Consider the following 12,415-nt stretch of genomic DNA (forward strand, 5'->3'; position numbering starts at 1 on the left):
TGTGAAAGAAAATGTAGGTTTTGTTATTTTATACTGATTTATAACTTGTATTGCAACTAATCCACAAATTGTCAAAACCTAAATTGTTCCAATAACCAGTCTAGGCCAGTCATCTCACCTTCTAACACTCAGCAAAAATAACATGGTTTACCCTGTATCCATCAAAGACGAAGGCCTGGTCATCAATTCCCAGTTCCACGTGGGGCTTGCAGCCCGGTCTGGCCCAGCCTACCCTCATATCACCTCCGGTCAGGGCCTCAAACTCAAAGTACCACTTCCCTGTCTTCACTGCATAGGTCTGCTCCACACGGAAGAGGCGAGTGGTCTCGAGACTCTGGTCATCCAGCACATGGGCGGCTAGAGACGGAGAGATGCTTTAACTTGACATTGACACCAAGAGGATATGTAGCTAATTTCGGGCAAAATTTGCAATCACATCATAAGCATAAAGGGAATCCTGCTTAATGTGAAAATCTGCACTTAACATAATACTATAATCATAAAACGTCTAGTTGTAGAATTAATTTTAACGTGCATATAAACATTTTGAAAGCCACATTTAAAAATGCCCAAAGAAATTGGAAAACATATCGTAAAGCAGTTTTATTTAAATGTAGGTCAGAATACTTTTGTAATATTGGTCAAAGACAATTTCCATAATTGTTTTTCATAAAAACATAATGAAAAATATTACACGGTGCACATTAATATTGATCTGAATTTGAGTTGAGACACTGAAGCAACATTTTATGTAGGACTACAGTAAATAACTAAAATGTTAACTGGAATGCAGATGAGCAGATGATTACAGTGTATCTAATGCACCTTAGAAATAAATGTATATATGTTTCATTCACTCTAAAACACTCAGTCAGCTTCTAAATGCTTAAAACTAAAGCAGCAGTTATAAGGGTCCTATGTGTCAGCAACATGTTCTCACCCTCCTGGTCTGGGGGATCAATGTCATATCCATATCCGACCAGGGTCCTGATGGCCTCTCTCAGACTGTCCCTGTTGGATTTCTTAGTGCGCTCGTCCAGTAAAGCGTATGGCACCAGGCGAGGATTACGCCTGCTCTTCAAATCCTGATACAGATGAGGAAAAAAAGCCAAGACAACAGAGCAAATATGAGTAGAATAAAGACAAGCATCAAATACAACAAAATAAATTGTATATTTTAGCATTGAAACTATTTGAAGAAACAGACAAAATCACCAATGGAAATGACCACACTTAAATTTAAAGACGAGATAATTTAAGTGCACTGACAGTTCCTTTCTTAATGATAAGAATAATGTATTTTACCTGTTGGATGCCATAGGTCCATCCTTGTTTAATTCGGTCTTTGGCCCACACGTTGTGTGCATTCTCGGCCAGTTTATCAACCAGAACCTCCTGACCTGCATTCAGTTTCACGTCAGAGAGCCCCAGTGGTGCAGGCTTATAACCATTAGACATCACGTAGCTGCAGCAGAAACAACATTACACAAAGGTAAACGCAAAGAATATTATAAATATTAGGTTCCCATTTCCATAGACACTGGATTTGTGTTAAAAATGGTATCCAATTAGGGCTTGAAAAAAGTAACATTTCAAAAGATGAAGTGAATATTTCAAACAAAATAGATTTAAATTATGTGAAATTTGACAACACAATACATTTCTTCTTAAATAGTTGGGAGACTCAAAGTAATCAAAAATGTCTTTCTCACACAAATCAACTATTCAAAAAATTAATAATAATAATTACTCTTTAGGAAGTTTGATTTTCTTCAGGTCCTCTTCAGCGTGAACATTGACCTGTGCAACATGGCATCCAAGAGCCAACAGGGTCCTGAGGAGGGAAGAGAAATATAACAACAAGAGGGATAAAGCTCACTGTAACAGGACATTGCTTTATTAAGCAAAGCCAAATCTTCCTACATTGAAATCACTCAGTAGTAGTATTCTGTCACAAATACACGTTGGACCCAAGACTACTTACGAAAATCCATTCTGGCTTTCAATCAGGAGTTGCAAGTCATTATAAGCACTGTTTTAATCTGAGCATTATTTGCTCCATTATCATTCAGCAGGGAGGCAATTCCATGAATAGGTAATTTGATTATTCAGCCAACTGGCCGGCCTTACTTCAGTGTTTCGCTAGACATCTGCAGATTGTAGTTCCTTTCCGTTTCGGGCAGCTTAGTGAAATCCACAAGGCAAGGGTGCTGCCTCTTGTTGTCATCACGGACCTGAGGAGAAAGCAGTGAGGTATAAAAATTCAATTCAATTAAAATCAAGGGGGCTTTGTTGATATGGAAAAATAAGAGTTAATATGGCCAATTGAGCAATACCAAAAACAAGACACAGGAGAATATATTGGGGGGGATGTATATTTTTGTGTTTGTGTGTGTGCATGCGCAATAAAAACTCAAATTAAAATTACAAACAGAAGAATTAACACCTGCCATTTCAAATATGTACACATAGAATTTCCATTAGGTATAGTTCACAGTCAATAACTATTGTGTCCTGTTACATCAGACATCACTAAACGTGGATACTTTTTCTTTTTGTTTCTTTTGGTCTATGAAGTTGTGTATCTATAACTGCTAAAAACACCCCAAAGGAAAATTATTAAGCGTGGCTCAGGAATCATAAAATACAAATTTAAAACCAAAGGCACTGAAGCCAAATATATTTGAAGTGGACGTTGGCAGATGCATTTATGTTTGTTTTTCTCTTGGACTAAATCAAGCCTCAGCTGTTAATTTTTTTAATAAGCCTGAATCGTCTCAGAGAGGCTCAGCTGTCGGTGAAATTAACTGCAGCTCCCTGGCTCTCAATGAGATGCAGCCGCTGACTCTTCCCTGGCAGGAGTTAAATCAAAATTAAAACGGTACAAATGGCATACAGGTGCATCTACATTTGTTTCCCTTAATTACATTTAAAAAAGTTAATCATATGTTTTAGATATATTGCACATGAAGTGAAATTAATCTACAATAAACTTTTTATAAGGTTGACATTTGTTATGAAAGTTTCACTTTTGGATGAACTTTTCCATGATTATCTTTAGATGCACCTGATTAAGCGGTAAGCAGTGAGGCCAAGCACTCTGATACAAAGCAATGAAGCTGTATCCAACTGTATTATCATCCTGCCTGCCAAGTATCTGTAACTGCTCCAAACAGGCTTCTGTCTTGGATCCAGCGCAATGTCACTTTGAGCTCATTGATGCTTGTTACAGCAAAATTAAATAGCAAGCAGCTGTTGGGATGTAAACGTTGTCCTTAATAAACTGTCAGTCCTGGGGATAGATTCCCCTGAGCGAGCTTTCTTCCAGTCTTAAATTAATGACGATGTCAGACCCTGGAAAGGTGGCACACACATTAAGTTTGTTAAATGGCGGCAGTGGCGACGACCTCAATGGGAAATGATTCTGTGATACCCACTAAAGATGCAGCGTGTGCCACCAAACTTTTAAACAGACTATTGTGCAGTGAACAGGAAGAGTGAGCGAGAGTGAAATGAAGCGAGTGAGATTGAGGAAAACATTTTAAATGTCTTCAGGTAACCACCAACTGCAGTTCACCCCACTAACCCTAAACTACATGTATAATTTGAACATGATGTATTAACTGCATCTGTCACAGATTATGGTTATTTCTGGTCCTTAAATTAATATAACTGGTTAGGCAAGGCATTTTCAAGAACTCGTTCATATTTGGGGTGAATGTGAACTGAATGTACTATTTTCTGCCTGATGAACTTTATTGTGAACGTGTTCATTCTGGCGTTTGTAAACGGCGCTCACTTCGTCATTCAAAAGAGTGCCAGATTTCTATAGAAAACCCCCGCTAAAACACAGTAAACAGGCCTTAATATGTAGTGGAAAAAACACTGGCAACAACAGCCACCACAGAGGCGCACCGACACATGCTTCATCGAAATGCTCAATGGTGTTTTGTGCCCCCATTGTAGCCTGCAAGGCTAATCTGCCAGTCGGCCCTATGCCCATGCCCTATCCCAAACCCTTACTGCGGGGGGCAGCGCTGCCTTCAAGGCTCGGCATCAAATGCAAAGCAAGAAGGCAAAAAAAATTAAGGCATATTTTTCCAGTATTGTTTTCTTTAGGTTCCTTTTTAGTATGGACTAACATTGAATGTTATGTGAATTGTTTCCAAGTTTGGAAAATTATTAAAATGGAAAAACATTTGCACCTTAACCCATTGATGACGGCTGCTGCGCGATGCCACATTGGCTCTCCTGCCTGATGCTGCGTCGCGCAGCATTATTACTTTATCTAATTTTCATGGCATTCCCAGCATAGAATGCACTGTCATTGGTTCAATTACACATGAGGTGGGTTTTGTTGATTTTTTTAAGACCACGTGACCACCCAAAAGTTGTGTGGTTTGCCGAAAATCACGTCAATCAAAAAAATTTAAAATTTAAAAATTAAACAAAATAATAAAAAAAATACGCCGGCTATGTCAGCGACAGAACAGTTAGTGGCGTTTGGTGCGCAGAATCAAGGTCTACTATAGACTACTGACGAAAATCACACAACACATTGCATCTATTTATTAACAATATTTAATAATTTTCTAATTCATCTAATTTTGACGATTTTTAGAAATATTCGTTGGTTTGTAAGCGCTAAGGGAGCATGTTTAAATAAAACCTGTGAACCTTAACTTTTAAATGTATTTTATTTCATGTTTCTATGTGCTACATAGGCTTAGATATTAAGGTTTTGGTAGACTTGACAATTCGTACAATTTTTTCAGAAAACCCTCAGGCATTAAGGACATGCATCCTAGATCGCCATAGTCATCAATGGGTTAAGGACAATTGTCCTGTTTTTGTTTGAATAATTCCTCATTAAAAAGACCATTCAAGCAGCAGATTTTTCCTCATGTTTTTGAGAATATACTGTAGGGGTGAAGTCTTCTAGTGTGAACTGAATGGGCAGCAACAAAGCGTTAAAGCAACAATAGGGAAATGCCAGTATTCTGAGGGCTGTCCGTTCAATGCAAATGTAAACCCTGGTTGGATAAGGCTTCAAAATCGGATACGAAGATTAAATCTGACGCATAGTTTCAGTGTTAAAACTGGTAATTGTTGTCTGTGGTTCTATATGGGCTATGGCAATAATTTTGAAAAATAATAAATTGCAGCAAGATATTAAAAGAAATAACTATGAACTAGTTCATTTTTGAACTGTGAACTTAGTTCAACATTTTGAATGATGAACTATGAACTGAACTAGTTAATTTTAAAGTGTGTGAACTGAACTTTGAACTAGTTCATGTAGAAAGTGAACTTTCCCAACACTGAAGCAAGGACTATACCAAAGGTTTCTTATGTTTTAGCCCATTAGGATGGGTTATTACTTTAGATTTTTGTTTTTTATTTTATTTTTAATATATTTTAACGTTGATAATGGTAAAAATAAATTAAAGTAAATGGGATGAAATACGAAAATCCATGTGTACATTTTATTGACATTACAAAATAGACTTTGCAGAAGAAATTATAATGTGAAAACAAATGCTCTAGTTATTCGTAGTTCAACAATTTATTATTTTTAATTATCAGCTCATTTGCATTTTCTCCTCTAACTTTTACCACACTGATTGTTGAGTGAAGTCGTCTCCCTTCTGGTAGCAGGGTCCGCTCCACAGAAAGGTTCACATCTTTCTTTCGGAGGGCTATAACTCTCCTTAACAATCCACCATAAACATCATTTTCACAGAGTAAGACAGTATCAGTATTTGAAGCACTATGCAGACTTTATCTCCTTTAACCTTGTTTTTATGGTGGAAGGAATGTTATTTGTTATCTGTCAGTATGATGTCCTATTTATTACCGTCCTGGTTCCTGGCCTTTTTATCTATTTATCTAACTTAATGTGTTGTTTTTTAATGCGCTGCACCACCCAGTCAAATGCATGTGTACTTCTGTACAGTTGGAAATAAAGTTATTCTGATTCTGATACACAATTTGATACTTTCTCCAGCCAGTACAGAGCATAATTAACTTACTAGCATTAGCTGACTGTGTGTACCAACATGCCAATAGCAGTAAACTGAAGTCACAGACAAAACCAAACTGCTGCCATTTACTTCGGAGGGACTGAAATGTTACCAATAGCATGCATTTTACTGAAGAGGGCTCAAGTTGACCTGTTCCACTCACTTTTACACTGTATTTGACTACACTGTTTGTACACATAGGGTTTTTTGTATGTTGAATGAGATGACAGATAGAAGCTCACCTTGCCATAGGTCCAGCCCAGTTCAATCTTGTTCATCCCCCACAGTTCATGGATGTTTTCTGCCAGCTTGTCCCGGACGTTGTCCAAGTGAGGGGGAAGAACAGTCTGCAGAGAGGGATGGGGAGCAGATGGTAGAGTAGGTAGGTAATATATGCCAATGAATAAGATCTGTTGCCATTTTTTCACCTGACTATGCAAATGTTAAGATTCCTGGAGATTGTGCTTTAATTATTTTGGCTTTGTTACAACGGTGTGTAAAACAAACTGAATGAATCTCAAATAGAAGACTCCAGATACCCCCCAGAAGGCTTTAAACTTGATTTATCTTCTTTCTAAACAATCCAAAAATAAAAGAGAAGGAGACCAGAATTGGTGTGGAAATTATCAGTAATATTTAAACTATCTTTGAAGTTATTTCCTACAATAACAAAAATCCTGTATGATATCATTCATTTGAAATGTCTTTGGGTTGTACGTAGGTCAAATTTTGATATTGTTATTTTAATTTATTTTAAGCATTTATTTTGTCATATTTAATACATGTATTTATTGTACAATAAAATGCATTCACATATTTTTCATATTATCAACTTTTCATATGCTATTTTTATTGTATTCTGCAAACACATATTGAGTATCTATTTTGCTATAGGTAGAAATTGCTGATGCAACAGAAAGAAATCCCAATGGTGCAATCCTTCTGACCTGGCTGGTGTCGACAGGCGTTGGGATGAAGGAGGCCTGGGAGAGGAACTTGGTGGTCCCCAGCAGGTCCCGGACCCCCTCTTGGTCCCTCTTGTATTCCTTCACAGGCTCAACGTGCATCTTCTCTTTGGGCAGCAGCGCCTCGTAGCACGGAGAGTAGCCCGTGGGAGGCAGGAACTTGAAATCTCCATGGCGACCACCCAGCAGGAAACGGACTCTGAGTTGAGTTAAAAAGTTGCTTTATTTGTCAATTGACACAAGGCTACATTGGAATGTATGCCTTACTCAAGGACACAATGGTAGAGATGGTGACCAGCGCAATACAAGCCACCAATAGTACCACCCTCCTTTCTGGTGCCAGGAATCGACCAGTGACCTCATGGTTACTTAGTAACATACGACTGTGTGACGTTGTGTGACAATATTTCTAGACTCCTGACTACAACATGGGTATTTTCCATATTTCTTTTTCCAACTACATTTGATTTTGCAACATGCACTTTCAGTGGAGAGTGAAACCACCAACTGTAAATTTGTATGCCAGAAAATTCATGTTGTACTTAGTAAAACCTGGTATCTATATAATTAAAGTTCTAAGAAGATGGGGCATCATTTTTCATTTGAAAATTGCTTAATATGCAAAGTGGTTGTGGGCTGGGAAGCTATAATTGCATCTCTGGTATAAAAACTCGAGCAAAAAAAAATAAAAAATCAAGCATCTCTATTGGCAATGGCTCTTCCTCTCATTTCCTAATTTTAAATGCTGAACCTTACTTGACACCTGCAGAGAAGCTGACGACGGGGAAGAATAATCCCACGGTGTTGAAGTCCTCGAACATGCCTTGGACAGGCTGCCCGTTGATCCTGAAGGACATGCTGGGAGCGCCCAGGTCCAGACAGCAGCTCACCACATCGTCTGAGTTCAGCAGGTGCTGGTTAATGGAGGCTACGGCCCTCGGGATACGGCCTAGACAAAGACAGACAGGCAGGATGGATGGCTGTGTTACGGCTGCAAAGTCATTGCGAATGTATGTAGGGCAAGGATGATGGGGTGAGGAGATAGAGAGGGGAGCAGAGAGGTGGGTGATGGAGGCTTTAAACAGATGAGGGGAAGGTTGTGGGTCTTTGAGACCAATTTGAAGTGAAAGAAGAAGTGAAATAGGTGTTCATCATTTAGGATGAGAGCAGAGAAGGGAGGGCATTCAAAGGACTTAAAGGTGGTGTCAGCTATTTTGGAGAATGTTTGTTGTCAAATTCAAAATCACTTTGTCAAAATTAGTTATTAATAGCTTAATTATAAATAGCTCAGTACCCTGTCCGTACTGTGTGTGCGGGTTGAAAAAACATCCAGTGTTTATACACAGCCTAGGCTCTGTAAACGGACATCATGTCTCAGCAACTTTGGCCCCTTTTGTTTATACACCCTTTGTTTGAATACCAGTTTACAGAGCCTAGGCTGTGTGCAGACTAGATTTTTTTTCAGCACATATACAGGTGTGTTGGTCTTTATTTTTCGAGAGTGACCTGTTCGCTTAACATTATCCATTACATAACTAAGCATTAATAGTTAGTTACCATTAATAGCTATTATTAACAGTTCATTTAACGTATTGTCAAGTGTTGCCAAATCATTTTCTAATCTAAGCCCCCCTCGTATAAATCTAGCCAGTATAACTAGTCTTGTATGAGGGTCTTGTAAGACTTACCTGACCAGAGATGGAGTCCATCAAAGCTGTAGGAGTAGAGGTCATCCCCCACACCGTTGCCCCCCCATCCCTCTCCTCCACCGGGGTACGGAGCGTAGCCTTTAGTGTTGGCCCAGCCGACCCTCAGGTGGGTGGGCTCCCCCGTCACAAAGTGGTCCACCTGGTCGATCACCAGCTCAAAGTACCACTTCTTATACTGAGCTGAACCCTCAGCCACGCCTAGGAAGATGTTTGGCCTCATGCTGGAGGTGATGAAGAGAGGAAGAAGTTTGGATGATTCAGTTCAATTCAAATCATTTTATATGTCCCCAAATGGCGATTAAAATGGCACTTCGAGTAGCATAAACAAACACATAGACATAATCACTTAAATGAAAAAAGACAGTGTAAAAAATAAAAGGAAAAAAAGGCATACTTAATGCTGTGCATCATAAAGTGATAAAGTAGTCAATGTTAAAGTCTGAGGCCTTAATAACCTATGGAATTCCTCCCATCAACTCTTCCAAAACATCACCTGGCTGGCTTGCTTGGGTAAATATCCCATAAAAACCCACTGTACATTTTAACCAGCTGTCATGATGACACTAACAAAAAAAGGTTGAACCCATAAACAATTAAAGGTGTAGTCAGCAATCCTAGAGAACGCTTGTTGCCAAAAACATTGTTTGTTAAAATCAGAGAATATCTTCTCAATCGCTACCTGTCCATACTGTGTGTGTGCTGACAAAAGAAAACAGTGTTATTATACACAGAATAGGCTCTGTGAACAGGTAGGTTGCTAGCTAGCTATACCACAGGCAACCCTTAACATACCAGTTTACAGGGCCTAGGGTTTGTATTAACACCAGATTTTTTTTCAGCACACACACAGCACAGATATGTAGCAAGATATTCACAGATTTTGACAAAAAGTGATTTTGTCAAGAAGCGTGACTCAACCTTTAAGCAGCCTTTCTCTTTCAATACCTCTGAACATCATTGACCAATCGAGTCTGGAGCAGCAGGTCCCTCTTGGGAAGCAGGTTGTCACAGATCAAATTCTGATTGGTTCTCACAGCAACCCCATTACAAACACAGAGGGAGCACAGGACATCCAGAATCTGAAATAGAGAAAAAAAGAGATAACTCTTATGTCATCATCACTTTCTGCCATATTAATTTACTGACATACTTCTACCACAGTGAGGCCTACAAGCCTACTCCTTCAAAAAACAATGGAATACTTTTACAACATGACTTTGAATGTATTAGGGGAGCAGGGAACTTCGGAGTCAAGGTTAATGTCTGAAAAGACTCCAGTCTGCACGATGTGAGTAAGTTTGGCCATATATTTACATAGTAACCGATTTATGGAGGAAGTTCAGAACGTAGCAAACAATTTTGTGTTCCATAGGCTAAGTAATAAAAAGCGCTCCTAAAAACCCAAACTAAAAAACAAACTTAAAACTAAATTGTACGGTAATTGATTTAGTTATTGGACGTGTAACAAGCGGGATAATGCATCACTCATGATAAATGAAGACCTTAAAGTCGGTCTTTATTTCTCGCTATACATTATCCCTTACGTCTCCCTCCCTCTCTCTGCCCCTTTCAACTATTTACTTGATTATCAATAATAAAAATAAAAAAACATATTTAAAAGATCCGTTGTTCAGTCGGACTCTCTGCAAGCTGCAATGCCTGTAGCATACAAAGGGCCCTGACGTCACAAAAGCTACAGACTTCCACCTGCCACTCATGATCAACAGCTGTTTTTTACGAGGATGCCCTTTCACGCTCCGTGCAGTTTACAGGGAAAATATTAAGAGAGTGCAACGTAAAACTCATGTAAAAGTCATGGTTGGAATGTCATTAAATACAAGATTGTGGTCAATCATAGCCAGGACAAAGATAATAATACATTGTTTAGAGTTCTAACTTGTTTAACCTTGATTGAGGTTTCATGAAACTCAAATGTTATTCCTTTTGAAGACTCAAATATACGGTATGTTCACTGGGTTTACTTATGTTGAGAGGGAAAAGACGTTTGGATTTGGTGGCTGAGATAAATATTATGCCACAATTGGCTTTGCAGTCAAATTCTGCTTTGTCCTCTAAGAGAACCCTTGAATTAATATTACACTTAAAAGTGAATAATAATCTTCCTCTTTTTTTTATCCAGCAAAGTAGCAATTGAAGTAAGTAGACCTTGTGATTTACCTCATGTAAATCCTGCAAATAATGGTTGCAGCTTTGTACAAGATATTTGTATTTTACAGTTTGTAACTACATCTATTGATTTAGAAGTTCAACCGGCAAAACCCTCATCTTCACCAAAATACATCAGGTAGATACCATTGTAAATAACTGTAATTGTAAATTTAGACCTTAGTGAAACATCTTAGCGATTACAAACATTATTCCTCCTGACTTTGTTGACACTTACATTTCAGCTAATGCTACCAACAAGTCAAAAGTTCAACTAGTCCAACACTTCAGTACCTGACAGAATAACTTTGAGAATAATGCTAACAACTAACAAGATATATTATTATTTATCATGATAATCAAAACTGTTATCTAATATGTACAGTATGTTGGTAAATATACATGCTATATACGTATTACTTACATGAAACAAATTAAAAATGTATATAAATATATAATCAAATATACTAGTTATATGATTGTCCTACTTGATCAGTTACAGTCATACGATCTTGCACCAAGAGCTGAAGCCAAAACACACTTAGCTTACGTCAAGGCTATGGAGCTCATATTTCTGCCCACCTTGTGGTTGCGTCCATGTTTGTACAGCAGAGAGATGATGGACTTAATGTGACCTCTTTGGATGATGTTCAGAGCCTCTGGACTTTCTACCAAGATACAGTGGAGGACTTCGAGGATCCCTGAGGGATCAGACAAAATATGTGTCGATAACAGAACAAATGTAAATTTAACCACACTTTAGCAATAGTGGTGCAAATGTGCAAATGTTCTGACACCCAGGTGAATGCTATACAGCTCATGGGTTGTTTTTAAAGGAATAGTTCAACATTTTGTATTTTAAACTTGTTGCGTCACTTTTCGGTTCAAGACTAGGTGACAGAAACCATTCCTTTAACTGTGAATAAAAATGGTAAACAAACAAGTCCCAACAAGCACACAGGAGCGTTTAGTGATGTTGTAAAGTTTATCTTCTGACTGTCGGTCGAGGCAGGCTAATGCTCCCATGGACTACCAGTGTTTGAGCTAAGCTAATTAGCGATGAGCGACCTTTGCCTGTGTATCCTCCAAAAATGCATGCAGAGTTACAGGAATGGTTTCTGTTGTCTCTGTCTTGAACCCGTGAGTGAGGCAACAAGCTAAAAATAATTTTCTTTTGAACTATCCCTTTAAGTTTTCAACAGAAGATCTAATGTGTTTTCATTAATACCTGATGAAGATTCCAGTCTCTCCAGTTTGCTGACCAACCAGTCCAAGTTGCGGGAAAACTGGGTGCAGTTGTTCCTGTTCCCACGAATCAGTGAGGCTGAACAACGGGACACAAGTTTACAAGGTTTAATATAAATACACACAAGGTTGAGAACAGACCCTTGATAAAATGGCTAAAGGTGTCAAATTAGATCCCGGCAGCCGACTTGTAGATGAGTGGATGTAGCAGACAGAATGACCTTTGTTGAATAATAGTCCCCATTTTGTCTGGGAACATAAAGTCATTGTCTGACATCCCTGGTCAGAAGGTAGATATTAAAATTCA

General features: G+C 38.5%; 1 protein-coding gene across 1 annotated transcript in view; it reads right to left on the minus strand.

The window, feature by feature from the left end:
* ryr3 (ryanodine receptor 3) overlaps positions 1-12,415 on the minus strand; it is a gene marked incomplete at its 5' end in the record, with an annotated part of 127,253 nt that overhangs the window by 68,593 nt on the left and 46,245 nt on the right. Inside the window, 12 exons of the mRNA XM_080048252.1 lie at positions 152-357; positions 941-1,085; positions 1,306-1,465; positions 1,751-1,834; positions 2,131-2,234; positions 6,266-6,370; positions 6,971-7,187; positions 7,745-7,937; positions 8,677-8,918; positions 9,643-9,776; positions 11,446-11,564; positions 12,092-12,187. Coding sequence (XP_079904378.1) covers positions 152-357; positions 941-1,085; positions 1,306-1,465; positions 1,751-1,834; positions 2,131-2,234; positions 6,266-6,370; positions 6,971-7,187; positions 7,745-7,937; positions 8,677-8,918; positions 9,643-9,776; positions 11,446-11,564; positions 12,092-12,187 — 1,805 coding nt within the window. The remainder of the gene's footprint in view (positions 1-151; positions 358-940; positions 1,086-1,305; positions 1,466-1,750; positions 1,835-2,130; positions 2,235-6,265; positions 6,371-6,970; positions 7,188-7,744; positions 7,938-8,676; positions 8,919-9,642; positions 9,777-11,445; positions 11,565-12,091; positions 12,188-12,415) is intronic.

The sequence above is a fragment of the Ammodytes marinus genome, assembly GCF_949987685.1.
Source record: "Ammodytes marinus genome assembly, chromosome: 19".
Taxonomy (NCBI): Eukaryota; Metazoa; Chordata; class Actinopteri; order Uranoscopiformes; family Ammodytidae; genus Ammodytes; species Ammodytes marinus.